Source organism: Miscanthus floridulus, chromosome 5 (assembly GCF_019320115.1).
Source record: "Miscanthus floridulus cultivar M001 chromosome 5, ASM1932011v1, whole genome shotgun sequence".
Lineage (NCBI taxonomy): Eukaryota > Viridiplantae > Streptophyta > Magnoliopsida > Poales > Poaceae > Miscanthus > Miscanthus floridulus.
In genome coordinates this window covers 112,768,523-112,794,215 of record NC_089584.1, presented here as the reverse complement: position 1 = coordinate 112,794,215, position 25,693 = coordinate 112,768,523, and the positions used below count along the sequence as shown (strand labels likewise).

The window sequence follows — 25,693 nt, the reverse complement described above, 5'->3', positions numbered from 1 at the left end:
TCCAAGACTCGAAGTGATGGGGCTCTCACTTATTTAGTGGCAGAGGCAGAGGGCAGAGGGTTTTGGGTGGGGGAGGGAGGGAGGCAACGACCTCGTGGGCTCCAATGGATTCGAACAAAGAAAAGGGGGAGTGGTAGCCAGACAGCCAGGTGGGGGGAGTTTCTTGAGAGTCTCGGAAGAGGCGTGGGGGAGTTTCTTTTGTAATCCCAAGAGGCCGAGGGATGCTGCCGACCGAAGGAAGCGGGCCTTGGAAACCCTAGCTAGCAGCCTTCCTTGTTCGTCGCCTCTGACCGGCCTGGCTCTCTGCAGCTTCCAGTAAAAAAGGCAGTAACCGTTCATCTTTTTATTTCAGGCTCTGTAACTGCAGATCCGACTGACTTCTCAGCTTCTATTCCAGATCGTGCAATGGGATAGAAGGGGAATATTCAGACCTTCAAAGGTCAGAGCGAGTGGTCACACGTTGTTGCAATTAAGAAAGGGTTTACTCCATGAAAGGTGAAAACTGATCTTGAGCCGGCTCTGGTGGTTGAATAACTTCTATCTTCAGTGCCCTCTCCAAAAGATAATGGTAGGTATTCAGTGCCATTTAGAGCGCCCTCGGTATTATTGTAATTAATCTTGAATCATGAATGCCTGAATTTGCTCTGCTCACCCAGACAATGCTGGCCACGGTACCAGCAGTAGGGGAATAAACAAGCTCGCTCTGTTCGCTATGGCTTATAAGCCGTACTTTTTCAACCAACAAATAATATTTTTCTCTCACAACAAATCAATCAACAGTACTTTCAGTCATGGCTTATCAGCCAAATAAACAGGGCAACGATTCAAATTGGGTGAAGATACACTAGGTTTAGATGTCCATTTTAGAAATGGACAACCCAGACTTGCCTTATGAAAGCAACCCAAAGTTGTACTCCTCTTTCCTTCCAAATTTAAAACTCAAAGCGAAAAAGGATTTCGTGCTTTAAAGCGCAAAAGCCCTTGCTAATTTCCTAATCATAAGGCGTTTGAGATGGAAGTAATGGCATCCACGCAACGTCCAACTGTAAATCTAGCTGGTGTCTTCTTTCTTAAGAGTAGTAGTAACAATTAACAAACGCTCGTGCTTAAGACGGCAAATTAGTTAGGTCGCCACTGGTATCCATTTAGCCCATGCTTTGCCTGTCACGGCGCTCCGTATTGAACACTATAGTACTGATCAATACGAGTATCGCGTCGGTTGGCAAAAGATACGGGATCACAAATTTTGCTTTGAGATATGAAGCTTCTTCGGTGCTTGTTTTGGTATAACTAGGTAAATGCACGTGCGAAATACAACAATTCATTCATCCAACAGTTATTTGCAGTGTACATCCTCTATAATAACATTCATATTGTTTGAGTAATTAATTACATTCATCGAACAACAACTTAGTAGATGGGTGTAAATTAGTCCAACTTGTAAACTGCTAGAGTAATAAGCAGTACTTTACTTCTTAAATTGATACGTGTATGGTACAAACAATATGAGTGTGATAAAATATGTATTTTATTAGGTGCTAGGGTTAATAGCAGGTTTACGACACATTCATTATGCGTATGGAATTGTTTATGATGGTTTCGGCAACTATAAGATGGGCATCACGAAGCAGGTGCCCTACTTCACAACGCCAAACATACAAGTCACTAACCATGGAGCCTCATCACCAAGAAGCAGGTGTTGTGTGAATATAGTTAGTCTATTGTTCATGAACTTTAATCCTCTTTTCAAATCATGCCAAGGTAAGCTTTTTCACACGAGGATATTAGTTCTTAGATTTGTCGGATTGGTACCATCATTTGTTTTTGCAGCGATTACTCTATTCTTGGCCAATATTATGATCGTATAAGTTTGTATTTTCACTTAAAGGTGATCAACAATTTGTTGTCAGATACTAATGATAGCATAGGGTATTGATAGGATTATGGTCATAGTTTATCGTGCGATAAGTAGGTCAGATAGAAATGTTATATCTTATTGGTCCAAAATAGAAAATTGAAAACTTCTAGTACATATGTGATTATCTTTTGTAGATTGCAACTGATCTAGTATTGTTCATGATTGATTTGGGATGTTCGTGCTGGAAAGGTTATCTATTAATTCTAGTGTCTAACTGATATGTATGTATTTTGCCATATTAGCAATGTTCGGACCATATATTCACCAATTTGCCACTAGCAACTATACGCGTGTGTTGCAATGGGGTGTATAATTTATTCAAGGACGACGTCATCCAATCTAACTCGTCTTAGAATCATACTCTCCATTTGTTTACATGTCACATTAGATTTGTCCTAAGTCAAATATTACTATCTTTGACTATCCGTTTAAAAAAAACCTTATCATTTCATAAACTTTTGATTATATTATGGAAGTGTTTTTCATAGTGAATCTAAAAACATAAATCTTATATCATGAACCTATGTACTTTTAAAAATCCATGGTCAAAGATACAAATATTTAACTTAGGTCAAATCTAATAAGACGTGTAAGTAAAATGGAGGGAGCACCATGTACCACAGGCAAGCATGTTGTTCTAACTCATAAAGGTATGTGTCATCTTGTGATCAAACTTGACATCTTGTATTAATTCATCTTGAAATCAAACTCTCTTTGACGATGACGAGCATTGCTATACCTCGGATGGACACATGTCATCTTGAATCACAAAAGAATGAAATTTTCCCTTCCCTCAAGTCAAACAAATTTAGGTTATGCCAAATCTAAGAACATACTAACATTTTTATAATATGCAAAAAATATCATTAGATTATAATTATAAACTTAGTAAATTTATTAGGAGACATATATGTTGATATATTTTTTGTAAGATTAATCAAACTTCAAATATTTGATTTGTCTAACCAAATTTTGTTTTTTTGAAGGGGGTATATTAGCTTGTTACTTAAAGGGTCTCTATTTATTCTTACTTTGGCACAACCGATAAGAGATGTAACTATCATTTAAGAATAACTAGTAGAGATGCACGTGTGACACACACATATTTAAACAATTTCATATACCCTAGATGAATATTAATAAATTTTTGACATGTCAATTCATAGGTATCCTATAGTAAAACAGATCAAACACAACCTTAGCGGCAACCAGTCCAAGCCCTCGGTAGTATATTGCAAAATTTACTAAAAGCAATACAACTGCAATCGAAACTCATTATACATTATAGTTTTTCGGTAAGGGGCACAATTGCAATGGAAATTTAGTGTTTAATAAATTACATGTGCGGCACATACGTGTATTTAGAAAAAACAAATAACATCTTAGAAATATATCGAAAGACTTGCATTGCTGATTCATTCTTATAATTAGTTAAAAATGTTACACAAATTTAATACAGAGAGGGGAGGTGGAGAGGACCTAGTCCTTATTCATTTGCACTCTCTCAATTGCTCTCCACTCTCATCTCTCATTTGTTCGGTCCAAGACAAAAAAAATACAATGTTTGCTACATTACAAAATGCTTAAGTACGCTTAAACTCTAGGCGACGGGTCACCACTCGCTTAGCGCTTAACGTTTTTTATAACTTTGATTGATTTTTTACATGACTTCTCTTCTATAATTTTGTATTCGACTTGACTCTTGATATGGTTAAGATTTTTTATTTCTTACACGACTTCCCTTCAATAGTTTTGTATCGGACTTTTATTAGCTATCTATCCACACGAGTAGTTTGAGACTGGTGAAGCGACTAGGTACGATAGGTACATCTAGTGAAGTGTTTGATTGGGTGGCTTAGCCCCTAACTACATGTAGCCTCTAGGCCTGTTTGTTTCCAATTAATAAAGTCGGTGTTTAGATCAAGACTAGTGGCTTGGAGAATGAGGGAACTCCTTTGCCTTGCCGGAGCTACCGCTGCCGTCACCCTACATCCCTCACGCACGCGCGCCGCGCCCCTCAGCCCGCACGCGAGCACGCCGTTCCGCCCCGGTCCATCCCGATCTGTGTCCACGCTGAGTCGTAGGGTCCTCCGTTGTCGCCATGCCGCCCCACTGTCTCCGTCGGTCGGCGTACCGCCTCCCCTGTCGCAGCCGTCCGGTTGCCATGCCGCGCCACCACTGCACGCCGCGCCGCTGTTGTGGGCCAACTCGTCCTGTGTTGTTGGCACCCTTGGATGCGGGCCGGTCCCGTGCACCCCCGCAGCCGGTCCCCAGCCATCGCCGTGCGGTTTCCACGCCGAACCGGCGCCGGTGACGGCTCCTCTCTGGGTGCTCTGCTTTGGAGGATGAGGAAGGGTATGAATCCAAGCTGAAATATTACATAGGGTCTTTATTGCGAAATACATGGCTCATAAGAATAGTACACGCTGGACTACTAGTTAGTTTCGTGAAAGCGCAGGGTCCTTTTTGAGTTTTCACTGGGTCAGTTGGGCTGGCCGTGCTGGGCCGGTCTGCTGCTGTTGCGCTGGGCCGGTCTGCTGCCGTCGCGCTGGGCCGGCTTGTTTGGGCCGCTGGCCGTGCGCCCTGCCTGGGCCTCTGGCCAGCCTGCTCCTGCGCGCCCGCGTGGGCCGTCAGCGCTGTTCTGTCGTCGCTGGGCTGGCTGGTGCCTGCGCGCCTAGGCCGACTTGTGCCTCTGCGCATTGGGCCAGCCTGCCGCCGCCCGCGCTGGGCCGCACTCGCCGCGCGCCGCCCGCTCTCGGCTGCTGGGCCACCGCTCACGCCTGCGCTGGGCCGGTCTACAGTCGCTGCCTGGGCCACGCGCGCCTATGGGCCGCCCGCCGTCTGTGCGCCCATGGGCCGTCCGCCGCCCGCGCGCCGTTGGGCCGACCTGGCCGCTGGCCCTTTTAGTTTATAAGAGCAATTGTTAATTTAGCTTCGTAAATAAACTTGTAGAATTTGTAGTAAATCATAGGAAAATCATAAAAATGCGAAACTAGTTTTGTTAGTCTTCTAAAATTATGATCTATATGTTAGTATATTTTGTTCACATAGTTTGATAATATTCTTAGAAGCTATATAATTAATTTTAGGTACTTAATATTGTAAAAATATAAACTTGTAGGAATTATTGTGATAAATAGGTAATAGTGTTGAATCTGAAATTGGTAAAGTAGGCTCCTAGAAATATTAGGTACTCATTGTATTTTTTGTAGCACCAGAATAATTAGTTTACTAGAGTAGTTAATGATGCCCTATTTTGAATAAAGATTAAATTAGTAGAATAGAATAAAGAAACACCTTGGGTTTGTAGAACTAAAATATTTGTTGGAAAATAATGCCTTATTCGGCAATATGGATACGTAGACCAACATTAGAGCTATCTCGTTAGCTTGTGAGGCATGATCGGATTTCTAAGCATTCCGGCTATCGTTGAGTATTTACATCTATGTATTTGCATCAATGCATATCATATAGGTACGATGATGGATCAAGGATCAATCGAAGGATGATTGAGAATTCAAAGATGGTGTAATGGTATTCTCTCCAGAAGATGATGCAATGGGCTTTCTATTCAGATGATGGTGGATGATCTGACGATGCAGATACTAACTTTTTAATATATATCTTACCCAGGCAAGCCCCGGTGCATAACCCCTACTTTTTTGCAGTTTAAATTATATTTGTGCATTAAGTTTTAAGGAGTTGAATGAAACCCACTTGCATATATATATATATATATATATATATATCTTTATCCCATGAGTCTTACTAGTATGATAGGATCGTGTAGAATGCTATGCTACAGGACTCCGGTAGAAGTCGAGTGATTGCCTGTCACTCGCGAGAGATAGGAAATATATTACCACATTATTATCACTTGGAATATATAAAAATGGTGGAAAAGGAAAATGGTGACCGGGCAGGGATATGGTTTGGGTATTGATGCCATGAAGGTTAAGGACCGGTCGTTGCATAAGGCATCGTGGGCAAGTCGCAGATTTATTATCCCGAGCACATACTTGTGTATGGGCGCTTGGAAGACTTGTTGCTCTCTTGTTGTGGGTTCCGGCTCTTTCCGGACCGACTGTTAGGGTTTTGTTTTGGTGAAGGAGATCCTTACACCGCACTGAGTCCGGAACTCAGAGGCGAGGGCTTGGAGTCCTAGTTTGAATGGAGACCTAGGACCCTAGGATAGGAGGGTGACGGGTTGGTCCTACTTATGCCTTGGGCACAAGCAGGGCATGTGTTTTTAGGGTACCCAGCTAAGGGCATTGATTCGTGAATCGTCGGGCAATACGGTATGGCTTGTTTCATGTCTAGCACCATAGTAAGAACAGAAAGATGAAAGATGGAATGGAAAAAGGAACTCTAATTGCTTACCACCTGCTTGAAAGTAGCACAGGTGCTTACATAGAATGGTTATTTAATGAACCAATGTGGCTATTAATAAAAATCGAATATAATGACACACTCTTAGTAACGCTTCCTGCAAATGCAATAAACTCATAAGCCAGATAGCCTTGCATATCCTTGGAGTCTTTTCTTTCCTCCTGTCGGATAAGTCTTACTGAGTACAATTGAGTACTCAGGGTTTTATTCCCCCTGTTGCAGGTGACAGGTGGATGCTAGAGCTCACCCTTGTGTGTGGATACCTCCTGGTGGGCTCAACGAGGATTCCTTTATGCTGCGATCGTAGATTTTATTTACAACTCTCACCAAATGCTTTTATAAATGAAAGTTTCATAATCTGTTGTCGTAGTTTATATATCAATACTTCATCATGTCATGTTAGATATTTATTTCCGCTATAATTCGGATCACTTGTTTATATTCCACTGTTCAATTAAATTATTTATAACTCTGATAATATGTTCATATTCCGCTATTATAAATGATAAATATTGTACTCTGATATTACATGCAAAGTGATGTAAGAAATGGTTAAGAATGATGTAAGCTTTATTCTCTCATTTGTGATCCTGATGACAAAAATTTGGGTTCTCCCAAACCGAGTAATTTAGTATTCTCCCCTGAGTGCTTAGTGTCTAATGGAAGACAAGCACTCCTGAAAGGCATTAGATTAGGCGGTTCTGCCACAGGTGGTATCAGAGCGCAAATGAGGAAATAAGGCTTCGGAAACCTTTTCTAAAATAAAATTTGATAACAAATTCTTTTCAAAAGTTAGGACGTATGTATGCGAAGTTATATAAGTAGCCATATTACTATGGTTATGTATCCCGGATAGATGGTACTCTGCTGACTTAGGTAGGCTTAATCAATTTTTCTATAGGTACACTGCCTCGAGCATAGTCCTATAGTATCGACTAGTTACAGGGAGAGAACGATGTGCCAAAAATCTGAGAACGGTTGCCCTATATGTTGGCAACAGTGAAAGGACGTGTAGGACGTGCATTCATGCATATCCTGTTTGTGCATTGTAGTGCTGTATTGCTTGCAGATATGCCATCCATAGGTGTCACGCGTGTCGTATTGTGCATGACTAACTTGTTCCGGTTCCAGAGTTAGGTCTGCACTGTGGTTTCGTGTTTCACGTTCGCTGTGGTTCATGCCGGTCGTGACCCATGTCTCCCCGTACCCCTTTTCTTCTCTCCTGTCGGACCCTTGCCCTACAGTCGTACTAGTCAGTAATGGCATCGCACGTTGCTCACCTCAAACGCGCGGAATTTGGTCGATTCATCGTAGTGATCCCACGCGGGAACCCTGATGGACCACGCCAAGACCACTGAATGCTCCGCCTTTATAAGAAGAGCCTGACTTAGCCCTTGGTACCACCACTCGGTGCATTTTAGCTCGCTTAGCTTTTCCTTTGAGCCAGCTTTTCGCTCTGCCTTCCTCACCACCACCGCCAGGGATGGCAGGAGCCTGGGTTAGTAGTTACTGCTTAAATGTTGAGGGTTTTCCTAGAATCCTACATGCCACCCTACAAAAGCTCGGAGTCAAAGATCATCCCGAGTATGAGGGTCGTGAGTATGAGGAGCATGGCACCGAGCAGTGTGAGGTTACCGTCTACATCGAGAAGAGTGAAGAGTTCCCTGACCTCACTGAAGCCTGGAGTGTGACCGCAACCAGGTTTAGCTTCATCGACACCTACCAGGTTATGGCCCGTAAAGCCTTGCGGTACCTTTGCCAGGTCTATGAAGAGCCCATTGGCCTTACCCCCATGAGGTTCTTTCCACCTTTGGACAAGAATCGATGTGTATGGAGGGCTCGCATGGAGGCTTTGCAGGGGTGGGATGCGCAAGAAGACAGTCCAACCGTGGTGCACTTGACCATGTACCTGCTTGCTCTGGATGAGCAGTATGACCGGCAAGCCTTGGAGCTGAGGGCGTGTCTTCGGCGCACCGAGGAAGCTGAGATCTTCAACCGGATGCTCCAGGTGCAGCTCATCGAAGCGCATGCCAGTGAGGCTGCTGCTGAGAGCCGAGAGACTATCATGTCGGAAGCTCTGAAGGAGGCTGAAGACTGACATGTTCATCAGCTGCGTGCGGCCTATCTTGTCACTAGAGCCAAGCGGAGGACGCTGGCTACTGAAGGGCAGGATGCCTCGATCTTGGAAGGGATCCCTATCCACCTGCCTGAAAGAAGGAGAACCCGTGTTGCAGTGCCATCAGCACCTCCACCGTTGGAAGTGTTAGAAGAAGAGCCCTTGATTTCTCTCACTCAGCCATTGCCACGAGAAGATGTAGATTAGTTGCATTGGGATGCTGTACCCATAGTAGTAGTGCTTTTCGTCGCTGTCCTCCAGTATTGAACTCTTGCCGTTGTTGTCGTCCGTAGTTGTTGAGCTCGTTCGACCGTAGGTGAATGCTATGTCATGAATGGGAGCCTGAATGCCTGTATGTTGTACCCGTATAAGACCGTTGGAATACATATTTTATTTATTTGGCTGGGTTTATTGCGTTCATCTCCTGTAAGTTTCATTAGACGTGCTTAAAGTTTTCAAGGGCGATGTTAAGTAGGTTACAAGAGAAGTTGCCATTCAGATATCATCAAACCAGTCGTGGTTGGATGACATTGGACACTGTATCGGCTAATTGTGGATGTCCCAGCAGAACACTTGAATCTCTATAAAACAAATCTGCCGTTGGATTTGAATTCCTTGTCCCTTGTTGTGAAGGGAAACCTTGTTGTTTGAATCTTTCCTTGCAATACCCCCCTTATTCTGTGGTCTATGACCCCACCGCCTTCATGGCATGTAAGTTGGTAGTAGTTGCCTAGTTAATAGCTTATGGTGCCACGACGACATCAAGGGCTCCCTGTGGAACAGCTGCCACATGGTGACGCTGCTCAGCACGCGCTGGTATCGAGGTTGTTGACCAAGTACCTATACCAAGTTACACCGCCGCACCATTTTGTTTCAAAATATATTCCTTGAAAATGTTTAGGTGTTCAAATAGGAAATCCACAACGGGTTGATGCAATAGTGTTCTCTCAAGGTAAGCAAGAGAAGGTAGTTTTGAAGAAAGTATGACATGGTCTCAGTCTATAGGAAAGACGAATGTGGTCGAGTAGTAAGGAAACTTAGCATCGGGTAGTCGGGAGTGATTGTAAAAGTCTGAGTGGATGTCATGTCCCAAGCCCTATGTTTAGTTGACCGCGCTACGCATGCTGGGTTATTTCGCTGCGTGCCCTACGAACGTTGTCCGTATCAGGCCCTTAGCTCCCCATTCTTGTGTGGCCGCGGCATCGTGCCGCACTCGTCGTCTTTGTGCACTATGTGTTTCTCCTTTTCCTAGCATCCGGTCGGCTCTTGACTCTCATGCCACGTCCTCGTACCGGACCCCCCTTCCCCTTTCTATTTTCTCTTGGAAGCATGACCGCCCACACGCTTGCCTCATCGAGCAGACCTCCCCCTCTCCTCACCTTTATTTCCCATCCGCTCGCTTATGCAGTGAGCGCACCATGGCCGTGTTTATCTCCATAGCATGAACCGTCAGTGTATTCCAACGCTGCCTCCACTTTCGGTGTGTTGCGCCCCACCTCTGTTCGCCGCTATAAAATACCTTTGGTCCTTGCTCTTCTTCTTCATCCCCATTCCTCTAGCATTCGGAGTAGAGCTACGAGCTCCAGTCGTCAGCCGAGGAATTAGGTTCGTCAGTCTGAGGTGATGGTGTAATATGAGGAGAAGAAAGGATCTTGTTCATCAAAAAAGTTCAAGTTCCCTTGGTTAGTTTGGTCTTAGGGTTCAAAATGTTTGAGTTATGGGAGTCCTGTTTCTAGATTTGTTGGTGCTACGCTATGTTTTGGATAATCATTATCTTGTTGTTTCTCCATTGCCCTCGTCTATCTCGACTTCGGGATTAAGTCTTTGTTGTATTAGGTTGCTCTTAATCATGTATCCCTAGATCCTCGTGTGGGTTAGTATTCGAAGTCGTATAATCTTTCGTGTAAATTTTCGAAACGAGTTTCTCGGAATTTTTGTTATTATTTTATTTAAAAGCTACTTGATGTGATAAGCGAATCCCGTGTGACTTAGTTTTGTGGACTCAGATAAACGCCCAAGTTATATTACTCAGTGTGTAAAGATATTTAGGAATGTCGAACGACGATTCTAGCGAACAGTTTGTTCTGTTAGATTAAGCATGAAAAGCAACTTTTATAAATAAAATAAAATCCATTCATAAATAGAACAATATATATATACTCATGGGTTTATTTTGATAAGCAAGAACTGACGAGAGAGCGAGCGCAACAGCTTCGTCTATGTTTCCTAGCATACAACGTACTCGTTGCATGACAATTATTTACCGTCTCGTTCTCGTCGTGGCTCTGCTTTTCTCTGCATTGCAAAGCTTCCCATCCAATCGCATACGAACTGGTCCACTGCATTGGGCATCTAAAAATGAGCACGTGGTTTGACCCCCCTGCCCAAGCTACATCCTCTCATGTCCCTATACGCGCGCTGGTGCGCCGCTGCCGGCCACGCTGCCCCGTCCCATCCTGCCTCCGCATCGGTGCTCTGGCGTGTGTACAACGTGTACCTCCATCGTGCTGCTTCCCGTTCCTTCCTTTTCTACTATCGTGGAGGAGACGCCCCAGCTTCAGTCTGCCCGTTCGGCCTACTGTTGTTGCTTTGACCTTGCTTGCCTTGCCTGGCTCAGCTTGTCTCAGTCTGTCCTCGCTTGTCTGTACTGTTTCTCTACCGAGCCAAGCACCCGATTGATAGCATCCCAGTCACCTTGGCCTACTCCCCACGTCCCTCCTTTTTCGTCTCCACCATGCTTGCCACGTGTAGGCCACATCGCTGCTCTTCCACGCAGTCAGCCGCCTCTCCTTTTTCCTCCCCGCAGCGCTGCCGTTGCCTTTTCCCTCGCGAGCGTGCGCGAGCTCCTTGGTCCATGCTAGACCACCGTCCATCGGCCGCACCATCCCTGCTGCTCCACGGTGCCGCTCCCTCCTCTGCTTGCCTCGCGTGGTGCCCCTACCATCAAGCCACCCCACGAGCGCGCGCTGCTCGTCCTGCTGCCACCTGTCAGTGTTTCGGACCGAGGGATCCTCAACCAACTAGTAAATTTGTACTGTGTGTTCCCAATCCCGGATGGTGATGCAAAGAGACATAAGGTTTATACTGGTTCAGGCAATCGATGCCCTACGTCCAGTCTGAGAGTTCGATCTTGTATTCCCTTCACCGAAGTGCTTGTAGTAGGGGGTTACAAGCAGGGCGAGAGAGGGAGCTAGTCCCAGGTCTCGGCGTGGAGCGGTGCAGGCTGCTTGAGACGTTGCTCTCAGGCCGCGGGAGAGTGTGCGTGAATTGAGTGAGTGCGCTTGCGCGTGAGGGCCGGCGTGGTCTCGATCCTTAGAAACGGCCCTGGCTACTTCCTTTTATAGCCACAAGGAGGGAGCCAGGAGTACATGAGAGAGCTACATGTGGAGCCTTAGCGAGGAAGGAAGATCTAGTACTGTGGCCTATTCCTGTAGCAGCATAGTGTCAGGAATGGCAATTGGTACTTGATCATTGGTGCGTCATGCCGGCCATGCCCGAGGCTGTTGAAGTCATAGGAGTCCTCGTTGACATTTAGTCAGCATGGCCTCCGCTGTAGGTGACATGCCGTGCCTTGTGAATTTTTGACTTGGTGGCGCGCCGAGGGCTGGCAAGTGTTTGTGGCTGATCGCGCCGAGGCCTGATTTGGCGAGGCTCGGGAGGTGACCTGAGTATGATGCGGGGGCCTCGGTGGTCAGCGTCATACCCGGTTTAGGTGGAAAAGTGCAGGGCGTGTGTCCGCAGGGCATGGTAACCCCTGCACTGTCAGTAAGGGATGGTAAAAAGGAGATTTGACCATTGTCCCATCGCTCATGTTGCTGTACCCTACCGGTCGTGGCTGACGTAGCGGGTGCAGTTAGGCGCATTAAATGGATGGGACAGCCTGCTAGAGGGACCGCCGAGGCGAGAGGGCCTCGGCGGGGCGAATCGGAGAATCGGCCGAGGCCTTGTGGTGGTCCTTCGGCTTTGATATTTGTAAGGTCTAAGCAATCTTTTCGGTTCTTGCTTAGGGTACCCCTTTTTATGGTATCCGACAGTAGCCCCCGAGCCTCAGGGGGAGTGCGAACACTCTCCCTAAGGGTTTGTCGAGACTTGGCTTGCAGCTGCTCCCGTCGGGATTGTGTTTTGTTTTTTGAGGTTCCGGTGGGTGCGCGCGAGCGCACCCGCCGGGTGTAGCCCCCGAGGCCCTGGAGGAGTGGATTTACTCCTCTAGGGGCTTTTTTCCTATTGAGTGAGGAGTTTATTGTGTTTGCCGGACCCCTGAGTGCGAGTTCGGGTCACTGGGTTCTCGGCAAGTTTGCAGGAAGAGCCCCCGAGCCTCTGCACGGAGCGAGAGGGCGATCAGGAGTTCCCCTGGCTTTTTGGCGGCCCTCGCGCATCCTTTTCATTCAGAAGGAGGGGTTATTTGCCGAGCCCTCGAGTGCGAGCCTGGGTCGCTGGGTCTCGGCAAGGTTGCAGGAAGAGTCCCCGAGCCTTTGCACGGAGCGAGAGGGCGATCAGGAGTTCCCCTAGCTTTTTGTGCGACCCTCAGACCTCCCTGCCGGTCTCAGACACGATTTACGTCATGGCAGAGGATGATGAGAAGGCCGAGGAGGAGGTGATGAAGCTTGGTGGAGGCGGCTGAGGCCTCTGGCACGGCGCTGGCCCGGCTGTTCGAAGAGGAGGTGGCTCCTCCTACGCCATCCGTCGACGCTGGCGACCCCGTATTCTGACCTAGGCAAAAGGGGTCATGTAATAGATTAGGACGTACATCATTGTATCATAACGTTTGTGGCCTTCGAGGCCTTTTTAGTACTCGTGTATATATGCTTTTTAATCGTTTTCTATTATGTTTCCCAGCCCTTGCCCTCTGCTCCGTTTCTGAACATATCACTTGCAAAAACTTCCTCGGAGCCCAAGCTGCCCCTCTGGTGAAAGGTGGTGAGGGAGTTGCCGTAGCCCAAAGGCATAGGCAGTCTCGCGGCTCGGCCAACCTTTTGGCCTCGAGGCAGACTTTCGGTCCTTAGGTTTTTTACAATTGATTTGTCAGAGTACGCGAGAGAGTTTGGCGTAGGAATTTTTCAAAAAGACGACTAAAAAACGGTGTCCCCCTGTCTCATTTTTAGACAAGTCCTTTACAAAAACTTCCTTAGAGCCTAAGCTGCCCCTCAGGTGAAAGGTGATGAGGGAGTTGCCGTAGCCCAGAGGCGTAGGCTGTCTCGCTGCTCGGCTGGCCTTTTGGCCTCGAGGCGAACTTTCGGTCCTTAGGTTTTTGCAATCGATTTGTCAGAGTTCGTGACAGAGTTTGGGATTTGGGGGGGGGGAGGTTCCCCCCTAGCTCCCGAGGGGGGCTCGGTTCTGCAGAGGCAGAGTCAAGTCTCCCCCCTAGCGTTATCGTAACGCTGAACCCGTACCGATGGGCTCGGGGGGTTTCTCAAAAATTTAGAACAATTAAAGAACGCTTCTTTATTGTATTTCGAGGAAAATTGTATGACGCTTGGGAATTTAAGGGTAGAAGCGGCGTATCTGTTCTATGTTCCAAGTGTTGGTGAGGATTTCGCCCTTCTCGTAGGCTAGCTTGTAGGTCCCGGGCTTTAGTACTTGGGCGGGCCACCAACTTCCAAGTCGTCGATGAGGTCACTGGCCTTCCTGGACTTGTCCTCGATGTTGTCCACACCGGCCTCGACGGTTCGCCCAATGTGCTCGCCAAAGACCTGGGTGGTGCACCGCTGGTACGTGGCCCCTGCGTTTCTGAGACCGAATGACATAGTCACATAGCAGTACATGTCGAATGGGGTGATGAAAGAACTCGGCTCCTCAGGAGGTGGCGGGGCAGAGCTTGATGACGGGGCATCGCTGCGTGCCACCGGCGTCTTTCCCTTGCCCAGGCTTAAGCTAAACAGGTCCCCAGCCAAGGACTCTATGCCAACAGCCAGGCATGGGATACAGGCGGAGCACGGATCGTTGCCCTGAGCTTGCGCGGTGTCGAGGTGGTCCCGCCCGTGTTGCGCCTAGCGAGCGCGATGAGAGCGGTGGCCCGGGCGCTGCCCACGCCTGGGCTACTGGTGCGTGATGTCGCCGTCGGTTGACGGGGCTCTAGGTGGGAGGAGTACCATGTCGTACTCGTATCCTAGAGACATGAACTCTAGGCTCCCGAACTAGATCATCGTGCCGAGATGTAGTGGTCATATGGGGTCTGCCATCCAGGACTTGTTGGGATGATGAAGTTGACACATAGAGTCCCCTACCTGGCGCGCCAACTATCGGTGTTTTGGACTGGGGGTCCTCAACCAACTAGTAAATTTGTACTGTGTGTTCCCAATCCTAGATGGTGATGCAAAAAGACACAAGGTTTATACTGGTTCAGGCAATCGGTGCCCTACGTCCAGTCTAAGAGTTCAATCTTGTATTCCTTGCACCGAAGTGCTTATAGTAGGGGGTTACAAGCAGGGCGAGAGAGGGAGCTAGTCCCAGGTCTTGGCGTGGAGCGGTGCAGGCTGCTTGAGACGTTGCTCTCAGGCCGCGGGAGAGTGTGCGTGAATTGAGTGAGTGCGCTTGCGTGTGAGGGCCGGCGTGGTCTCGATCCCTAGAAATGGCCCTGGCTGCTTCCTTTTATAGCCGCAAGGAGGGAGCCAGGAGTACATGAGAGAGCTACATGTGGAGCCTTAGCGAGGAAGGAAGATCTAGTACTGTGGCCTATTCCTATAGCAGCACAGTGTCGGGAATGGCAATTGGTACTTGATCACTGGTGCGTCATGCCGGCCATGCCCGAGGTTGTTGAAGTCGTAGGAGTCCTCGTTGACGTTTAGTCAACATGGCCTCCGTTGTAGGTGACATGCCGTGCCTTGTGAATTTTTGACTTGGTGGCGCGCCGAGGCCTGGCAGGTGTTTGTGGCTGATCGTGCCGAGGCCCGGGAGGTGACCTGAGTATGATGCGGGGGCCTTGGTGGCTAGCGTCGTACCCGGTTTAGGTGGAAAAGTGCAAGGTGTGTGTCCGCAGGGCATGGTAACCCCTGCACTGTCAGTAAGGGATGGTAAAAAGGAGATTTGACCGTTGTCCCATCGCTCCTGTTGCTGTACCCTGCTGGTCGTGGCTGACGTAGCGGGTGCAGTCAGGCGTATTAAATGGATGGGATAGCCTGCCAGAGGGACCGCCGAGGCGAGAGGGCCTCGGCGAGAGGGCCTCGGCGGGGCGAATCGGAGAATCGGCCGAGGCCTCGTGGTGGTCCTTCGGCTTTGATATTTGTAAGGTCTAAGCAATCTTTTCGGTTCTTGCTTAGGGTACCCCTTTTTATGGTATCCGACACCACCCGAGCACGCGTTGTCCCTTCCTTTCCCGCTCTGGACCGCAGCGCCATGGCCGTGCCCGCCTCCCGGTTCCTTGCTACCTCATGCTTGTCCCCGCCATGGCAGCGCCCGTGTGGCCTCGGTCTTCTCCCGGTGTCCCTTCTTCTTCCTTCCCCGCGAGCAAGCTCCCGACCCACACTGGTCCGTGCCCCGTAGCCACCCAGAGGCGCCCGTGGTCACGCCATGTTGCCACGCCCTCCTTCCTGGGTGCTTGCAGTACCTTGCCGCCCTTCCGCGCCGTCTACGCCAGAGCTGCCGCTCTCGTCGCCCTGCATCCCTTGCGCACGCGCCGCGCCCCTCAGCCCGAGTGTGAGCATGTCGTGCCGCCCTGGTCCATCCCAGTTTGTGCGCGCGCCGAGTCATAGGGTCCTCTGCTGTCGTCGTGCCACCCCACCGTCTCCGTCGGTCGGCGTACCGCCTCCCCTATCGCGGTCGTCCGGTCACCATGCCACGCCGCCCCACTGTTGTGGGCCACCTCGTCCTACGTTGTTGGCGCCCTTGGATGCGAGCCTGTCCCGTGCATCCCCCGCAGCCGGTCCCCAGCCATCGCCGAGCGGTTTCCGCACCGAACCGGCCGCCGGTGACGGCTCCTCTCTGGGTGCTCTGCTTTGGAGGATGAAGAAGGGTATGAATCCAAGTTGAAATATTATATAGGGTCTTTAATGTGAAATACATGACTCGTATGAATAGTACACATTGGACTGCTATTTAGTTTCAAGAAAGCGCATGGTCCTTTTTACGTTATCACTGGGTCAGTTGGGCTGGCCGTGCTGGGCCGGTCTGCTGCCGTCGCGCAGGGCCGGCTTGTTTGGGCCGCTGGCCACGTGCCCCGCCTGGGCCTCTAGCCGGCCTGCTCCTGCGCGCCCGCGTGGGCCATCAGAGCTGTTCCGCCATCGCAGGGTTGGCTGGTGCTTGCGCGCCTAGGTCGGCTTGTGCCTCTGTGGGTTGGGCCAGCCTGCCGCCACCCGCGCTGGGCCGCACTCGCCGCGCGCCTGCGCTGGGCCGGTCTACCGTCGCTGCCTGGTCCACACGCGCCTGTGGGCCGCCCGCCGTCTGCGCACCCATGGGCCGTCCACCGCCCGCGCACCGTTGGGCCGACCTGGCCGCTGGCCCTTTTAGTTTTTAAGAGCAATTGTTAATTTAGCTTCGTAAATAAACTTGTAGAATTCATAGTAAATCATAGAAAAATCATAAAAATGTGAAACTAGTTTTGTTAGTCTCCTAAAATCATGATCTACATGTTAGTATATTTTGTTCATATAGTTTGATAATATTCTTGGAAGCTATATAATTAATTTAAGTTACTTAATATTGTAAAAATATAAACTTGTAGAAATTATTGTGATAAATGGGTAATAGTGTTGAATCTGAAATTGGTACAGTAGGCTCCTAGGAATATTAGATACTCATTATAATTTTGTAGCACCAGAATAATTAGTTTACTAGAGTAGTTGATAATGCCCTATTTCGAATAAAGATTAAATTGGTAGAATAGAATAAAGAAACACCTTGGGTTTGTATAACTAAAATATTTGTTGGAAAATAATGTCTTATTCGGCAACATGGATACGTAGACCAGCGTTAGAGCTATCTCGTTAGCTTGTGAGGCGTGATCGGATTTCTAAGCATTCCGGCTGTCGTTGAGTATTTACATCTATGCATTTGCATCAATGCATATCATATAGGTACGATGATGGATCAAGGATCAATTGAAGGATGATTGGGAATCCGAAGATGGTGTAATAGTATTCTCTCTAGAAGATGATGCAATGGGCTTTCTACTCAGATGATGGTGGATAATCTGACGATGTAGATACTAACTTTTTAATATATATCTTACCCAGGCAAGCCCCGGTGCATAACCCCTACTTTTCTGCAGTTTAAATTATATTTGTGCATTAAGTTTTAAGGAGTTGAATGAAACCCACTTGCATACATATCTTTATCCCATGAGTCTTACTAGTATGACATCATCGTGTAGAATGCTATGCTACAGGACTCTGGTAGAAGTCAAGTGATTGCCTGTCACTCGCGAGAGATAGGAAATATATTACCGCATTATTATCACTTGGAATATATAAAAATGGTGGAAAAGGAAAATGGTGACCGGGCAGGGATATGGTTTGGGTATTGGTGGGAGTAAGAGGCTGTGTCGCCGTGGACGCGGGGCATGGCTTGGTTACACTGCTTTCCCTGTCCGTGTCGGTTAAGGGTCGATCGTTGTATAAGGCATCGTGGGCAAGTCACATATTTATTATCCCGAGCACATACTTGTGTATGGGCGCTTGGAAGACTTGTTGCTCTCTTGTCGTGGGTTCCGGCTCTTTCTGGACCGACTGTCATGGTTTTGTTTTGGTGGAGGAGGTTCTTGCACCACACTGAGTCCGGGACTCAGAGGCGGGGGCTTAGAGTCCTAGTTTGGATGGGGACCTAGGACCCCAGGATAGGAGGGTGACGGGTTGGTCCTGCGTGTGTTTTTGGGGTACCTAGCTGGGGGTATTGATTCGTGAATCACCGGGCAATCCAGTACGGCTTGTTTCGTGTCTAGCACCGTAGTAAGAACTGAAAGATGAAAGATGGAATGGAAAAAGGAACTCTGATTGCTTGCCACCTGCTTGAAAGTAGTACAGATGCTTACATAGAATGGTTAGTTAATGAACCAATGCGGCTATTAATAAAAATTGAATATAAGGATGCACTCTTAGTAATGCTTCCTGCAAATGCAATAAACCCACAAGCCAGATAGCCTTGCATATCATTGGAGTCTTTTCTTTCCTCTTGTCGGGTAAGTCTTGCTAAGTACAATTGAGTACTCAGAGTTTTATTCCCCCTGTTGCAGGTGACAGGTGGATGCTATAGCTGATCCTTGTGTGTGGATACCTCCTGGTGGGCTCAACGAGGATTCCTTTACGCTGTGATCGTAGTTTTTATTTACAACTCTCACCAAATACTTTTATAAATGAAAGTTTCATAATCTGTTGTCGTAGTTTATATATTAATACTTCATCATGTCATGTTAGATATTTATTTCCGCTGTAATTCGGATCACTTGTTTATATTCCGTTGTTCAATTAAATTGGTTATAACTCTGATAATATGTTCATATTCCGCTATTATAAATGATAAATATTATACTCTGATGTTACATGCAAAGTGATGTAAGAAATGGTTAAGAATGATGTAAGCTTTATTCTCTCATTTGTGATCCTGATGGCAAAAATGTGGATTTTCGAGTTCTCCCTTGGGTGTGCCCGACGAAACCGAGTAATTTAGTGTTCTCCCCTGAGTGCTTAGTGTCTAATGGAAGACAAGCACTCCTGGAAGGCATTAGATTAGGCGGTTCTCCCACAAGTTAGCACATACTAGGTCCTAATGCATATGCAATAAATTATTTCACCTAGTGGCCCTTGATAACTGCATCCACCATGAATTCTCCCATCTTCATGGTACGCCTATCTATCCTAAACCCGATCACGCACTCTATTGTGTCTTGACCGACAAAACGAAATGGCCCTAGCTTTATACCTTTGCCTTGAGCCCCATTTTGTTTTTCTCTTTGTTCTTTTCCAAGCTGGAGCACTTGATCACCATCTTTTGGCCATCTCCATCACATGAGTGCCATCTAGTCTAGTTCCTCCTTGGTTGTGACTTGTGAACCAACCTATCTCATTCATCTCTTAGAGCAAAGGGTTAGTTCACCTAGGTTTCATCAATTATCCAAAACCAAACTAGGGCTTTCACCAACTCACCTTGCTTCATTTTGTTTTTATTCCTTCGTATTTTTTAGTTCTGTTTTCCTAATTATTCTTCCATATCGCATGATTAGTCTTAACGGCTTCACTAACGGGTGTTACAACTTGTGAATCGAGTTGCAAGCAATCCTCTTGCGCATGGGTTAGATTGCTCTCATCTAGGGCACGAGTAAGTGCAACAACAACGACCCACTAAAACTTATGGTGTTTCCACACTGCGGAGTGTGTGCTATCAAAAATATGTGAGTCACACGCAACATCATACCCGCTAGTAGTCACCATCCTTTTACTCTTGGGTCGGTTAAAACAACCAAATGAGAGAACCGGGATTTGATACCACTTGTAGGGTCGAGATGGTGGACTAGAGGAGGGTGAATAGTCCTTTCTAAAACTAATTGTGTCGGCTACCGAAATAAATGCAGAATTAAAACTATTCGGTCTATCCAAGACTACAACCCTCTATCTATCACAAGCACCTTATAAAAATCCTATGCAAGTTATGTCTAAGGTGCCGAGCTAGTGGGAGCTCACCTAATCAAGTCTAGTGTACAACGAACAATGTTTTCCTCCTCTAAAAAGGAAAGCGAACAAAGGTGGCTTGGTCTAGGGTTTTGTGTGGATGTCTATGAGTTATCTGTGGGTGTCTACATGGCAAAGATCGAACCGTCTTTGTCATAGTGATCTTTTAGGAAGTGAAAGCGAATATCGATATGTTTAGTTTTGGAGTGCACTACATGGCTCTTTGCCACACTTATCACACTGGTATTGCACAAAAGAGTGGAAGTCTCTCAAAGCTCAAGCCAAAGTCTCAATGGCTATCATCCACAAAAGCTGGGAGTAGCAGCTAACAACAGCAACGTATTCGGCCTCGGTAGTGGATTGGGCTACAATAGACTACTTGCGAGAGGCTTACATAACAGAAATAGTGTAACAAATAAAAATTGGTACCAATCCATAACGATCAAAGTCGGATCATGAGCCTAATACACCAAAGATGAACCCAAAAACTAACAAGTACCCAAACTGGACTTATGATCTAACCGACACCTAGCTAGCAAAATCAACAATAGAGTAAGCTTTTTCACATGAGGATATTAGTTCTTAAATTTGTCGAACTGGTACCGGTGTTCATTTGTTTTGCAGCAGTTACTCATTTCTTGGCTAATATTATGATCATACAAGTGAACAACAATTTGTTGTCATGTACTAGAGTGATAACATATGTATTGATAGGATTATGGCCATAGTTTATCGTGCGAATATTGCTACTCAAATTTGTTAATAGTAGGCCAGATAGAAATATTATATCTTATTTGTCCAAAAGAGAAGATTGAGAAACTATACTACAAATGTTATTATCTTTTGCAGATTGCAAGTAATCTAGTATTGTTCGTGATAGATTTTGGGATGATCGTGCTGGAAAGATTATCTATTAATTCTACAGTTTAACTGATATGTATGTATTTTTTCATATTAGCAATGTTCGGACCTTATATTCATCAATTTGCCAAGTTGTATTTATTTGATTAGTTTACAAGTTTGTTAGGATCCCAGCTAAACCTAGAGGGGGGGGGGGGGGTTTGAATAGTCCTATTTAAATCAAACTCAAACTATCTATTAGATGCCTGTGCGGCACTGCCCCTCCACCTTACAAGCTTGAGATCACAATTCAAAATCTATCCAAGGAAATTTAGATCGATTAAATTACTGAGCTTCTTTGTGTAGTGCAGAGTCTATTCCACCAACTGAATGTAGTCGGTAGCTCACGCACGAGTAGATCGAGACCAAACCCTAGAATCACCAACAAACCAGAATAGAGCAATACAAATAGCAAGAACACAAGAGGCAAGGTATTTATGTCGTGGTCTAGCTTGCAACAAGGGCTTGGCTACCTCCACGTTATTGAGGAAACCACTAAGGCTTGAGTTTCGCAAATCCTATCCTCTTTGTCAAGTAAAAATAGCAAGTCTCTTGATTTAAGAGGTTCTTCCTAGATGCTTGGGTGATTACAAATATCCCGGAGCTGCCACATAAGTTAAAAGCTTCGACGGGCGACGCCAGGCCGGCTAGGAGCCTTGCTCCAAGAGTAACAAACACAATCCACTAGCTTGGACGCGAACCAAGTGCTCTAGAAGTTGAAGAACAGGTCAGAGACCTCTCTATTACAATTTGGAGGCTCAATCGTTCAAGGAATCGGTAAGAAAACGATGGAGAAGCTTGATGTGCTCCAATGGAGCGAGAGAGAGTGGAAGAGAGTTCTCTGGTCGAGCAGATGGGAGAATGGTCCAACTGACCGTTGGAGAAGAAGGGGGAGATATAGAAATCCCCTATCATTCTAACGGTTTAAGTCGCGGCAGTGCCGCTCAAGCGAGGCAGCCAAAAGGTGACAGAGTGAAAGGCCTGTTGGCTTTGAGGATATTTGGTGGGTATATGAGCACTTAGTTGCATATTGAAGCTTGCGCATTGTATCCCGTTTGTAATACGGCTTTTTCTAAACTCAATTTCGAAATAAAAAAAAAATAAATGCCTTTGAGTCCATTGCCGCTTCTTTTTGTAAATGGGGGCTCCAACGTCGCATGAATTATCCTCCTTTTTATTTTACCTGCTTGTCATCTCGATAAATCTCATTAGTCCTCTAATTACGTTTTTAATATCACTCAAACCTATAATTAGGGTTTGATTGCACTTACAAAGTTGTTGGACTAATTGATACTCTATCCATTCCAAATTATAAGTCACTCCAACTTTCTTGGAGAGTCAAAGCATCTCAAGTTTGACCGATATGATTGTGAGAATTACAAATATTTATGATATCAAATAGGTATAATATAAAAATATAATTAATGAATTTTCCAATGATACTTATTTGGTATAAGAAATGTTATTATTTTATTATATAAATTTGGAGATGCTTCGACTCTCCAAAAAAGTTAAAATGACTTATAATTTGGGATGGAGAGAGTACCCATCTATTAAGTTGTTGTATGGTGGAAGTAATCTACCCATGTTATGTTTAAAAACTTTTTTATGCCACCCCGAAGAAGATGAGTGGAGGGAAGGACACAGAGGGGTAGGCTCTCGCTTGTTGTGCCAAGTGCTCTTGGGCACACAAATTGAAAAATCGTCTAGCGAGGAATCCATCGATGGTATCATGTTTCTTTAGTGCGCGCATTCTCTCTTCCATGTCAGCGAGATTCTAACGTTAACTAGCTCCAAAAGAGATTGTTGGGGGCGTCCTAACGTTTTGTAATTTGTTTCGTTCTCCTTTTCGGACTAAAATTTGAATCGAATCTGCAGAGGAGCCCTTGCCATGGAATCCGATTACTTAGCCGAGTCTATTTACTGTCCTCGATGAAAAGATTTATTGGATCGTATTGACTATTGAGAATTCGAAATCGTAATGACAGACTTAACCGAAACCGTAGCCTGTTTCTCATCTTGCCGCATCTAACCGCACATCTTGCTGCGCAACACGGGAACATCCGATCACCAATGGCTGGTGCGATATTTCTAGGCGTCCTCGCAGGTCTCGTGGTGTTCTGCTCCATCTTCTGGGTCGTGCGCCATTGCCAGGATGGCGCGGGAAGCGCGAAGGGCGGCGGCGGCGTTTCGTCCGCGGCAGGGAAGCAAGAAGCGCTGCTGAACAAGAACAAGGACGACGTCGTCGTCGCCGTCCCTCAACAGCCGGGTGGGGCCTCCGGCCAGCGGGGCCCGGAGCCGAGCGACGGCGACGTGGATGTGTGCGCGATCTGCAAGGCGCGGCTTGCGGACGCGAGCTGGGGCCGGTGCCGGCGCCTGCGGCCGTGCGGGCACGTATACCACGCGGACTGCATCAGCCTGTGGCTCCAGCGCAAGTGGATCTGCCCCGTGTGCCGGGCTGCCGTCGCCATGGTGTGACCCGGTCCGTTTGTGCCGGGCCGGGGTCATGGCCATCGAACGGTGTCGGTGCGTGGACATGCAAGCGCCACGGTGTCCTCGCGCACGGTGCGGCGGTTTACATGTTCGTGTGCGTGCGCTGAGGCTCTTTATGACGGAGTTAATTGTAGCGTTGAAAGGAGCGGTACTGCATTAGGTTCCTATATAGGTCAACGTTCTATTTATTCTTCCCACAATTGTGTTGGCATATCAGTGAGACCGTAAAATTATCCTTTAATCTTCTTTTCCTTGGTCTGCATGGGCCGAGCTTAGAACAGCGTTGTCGCAATAAATCATAAAATAAACTTAGAAAAATACGAACCAGTCTCAAATAAAAAATTTAAAATCAGGTGAGCGGATTCCACCCCCAACAAATGGCTCAAATCATATTTTAACGTCCACAGATCCAGGTTCTTGTGTATCGAGGACAGAAGAAAGTTTTCTACCATCGCATGTTGCAGTGACAAAAATCAGTGCTCGGATGTTTCTCTCTCCTATTGGGGAATTATTTTTTTGCCACAACGTGGCTTCTCTTATCGCGTCCTATGTACTGTTCCCTGCGAATGTAAAGGCAATTTTTGTTTCATTACAAAGTTTTTAACCAATAACTGGTCAATTAATATGTCATTTTTATGATACCAACTTTTAATTATAAATATAAGGGCGCGTTTAGATGCAAAATTTTTTGGGGTTTGGCTACTGTAGCACTTTCGTTTGTATTTGACAATTAATGTTTTATTATGGACTAATTAGGTTCGAAAGTTTCGTCTCGCGATTTCTCACCCAACTGTGCAATTAGTTTTTTTTCATCTGCATTTAGTACTCCATGCATGTGCCGCAAGATTTGATGTGATGGGTACTGCGCAAAATTTTTTGGGAACTAAACATGCCCTAAGTGATTTGGAACACGAATCTAATACCACTACTTTTATTTGGATCACAAAAGTTATATTACCAACAGAGTAGTAAATATATTAGTCAAAGACTTGTCTTAACAAAACATTATTATATGCCTTACATTCACAAATATATGGAATATTGGTTTCAGTTTAGTAGCCAGGGAAGGAAAAAATTTGCGGAGATGCTAGCGCCCGGATGAACGCCCGCGCATACTAGCCCGTTTCCCTACACCATGTTCCTGTACTGGCTCGTTATGCGTGCCCACATCGCCAGGATGTCTCCCGCGCCGCCCGAGAGTATGTGAGGACCGTCTACCTGCACGGCGGCGCCCCAGCAGCTGCAGCAGGCGGCTGCGGCAAGTGGGTCCGATTCAACATGTGCAACATCCGATCTACTTTGCAACGTTCAGATAAAACACTTGCAACATACGTCCGAAATAGCTGAAACACTTGCAACATATGTCTAAGACACATGCAAAACACCAGAAAAAACTTAAAAACATGTGTGTAACCATTGCAAACATTGCAAATCCAGATAAGATCACTTGCAACATACGTATGAAAACACTTGAAACACTTGCATATATATATATATATATATATATATATATATATATATATGCAACATTCAGATCTACTTTTGCAACATCCAAAAGAAACACTTGCAACATACGTCTGAAACAGATGAAACATTTGAAATATACATTTGAAACATACGTGTATAGCCATTGCAACATGTGCAACATCTCGATCTACTTTTGCAACATCGATATAAAAAACTTGCAACATACATTTGAAATATTTGAAGCACTTGAAACATACGCTTGCAACATGCACTTTCAGCGCAATGTCACCTTGCTACCAGGACGAATGGAGGATCGTCGTTGCGGAGCTCCACGCCCGGCGCGGAGGTCGACGGCGGCAAATGGATCTCGCGGTAACACGGAGGTCAGTGGCGGCGCATAGAGCTGGTGACGGCGCGGAGGTCAGCGATAGTGCGAAGGTTGACAGCGGCGCATGGAGCTCGCGGAGGTACGACGTAGGTATCTCTCGTCGGCAGATGGAGCGTAGCTACGGTAGGAGGCGCAATTTCGGGCGGGGGCTCGCGGCGGCGTGGAGGTCTGGCGCGGGCAGCTCGCCGACGGACGGAGCGCAACCATGGCATGAGGCGTGTCTCTGGGCGAGGGGGAGGGGTGGGGGCACGGTGGGCAGCGCGGACTAGGGCGTGCGGCGTGCATCGCGGGCGGGGCGGGGCGGGGCAGTCCGGTCCGTCCATCCGGATGCCCTATAGCAAGCATTTTCGAAAAAATTGTGCTAAGAAATATGTACAAACTCGTAACAAAACAATGCTCTTGTGAAAAGGTAAAAGAAGTAGAAACAA

At 46.7% G+C, this 25,693-nt stretch overlaps 1 protein-coding gene and 1 long non-coding RNA gene across 2 annotated transcripts; both read left to right on the top strand.

Moving 5' to 3' along the window:
- The first annotated feature begins 454 nt into the window (after positions 1 to 454).
- Positions 455 to 6,794, top strand: LOC136450498 (uncharacterized). Its single transcript, XR_010758367.1, has 3 exons — positions 455 to 568; positions 5,393 to 5,551; positions 6,530 to 6,794. It is a non-coding gene; the product is annotated as an uncharacterized lncRNA (long non-coding RNA).
- A 16,196-nt stretch (positions 6,795 to 22,990) lies between these two features.
- Positions 22,991 to 23,395, top strand: LOC136455135 (RING-H2 finger protein ATL39-like). Its single transcript, XM_066455281.1, has one exon. The coding sequence runs from the start codon at positions 22,991 to 22,993 to the stop codon at positions 23,393 to 23,395; it is 405 nt and encodes a 134-aa protein (XP_066311378.1).
- The last annotated feature ends 2,298 nt before the right edge of the window (positions 23,396 to 25,693 follow it).

Coding starts and splice junctions, on each gene's coding strand:
- LOC136455135 (XM_066455281.1), top strand. CDS start 22,991: ATGGCTGGTGCGATATTTCTAGGCGTCCTCGCAGGTCTCGTGGTGTTC.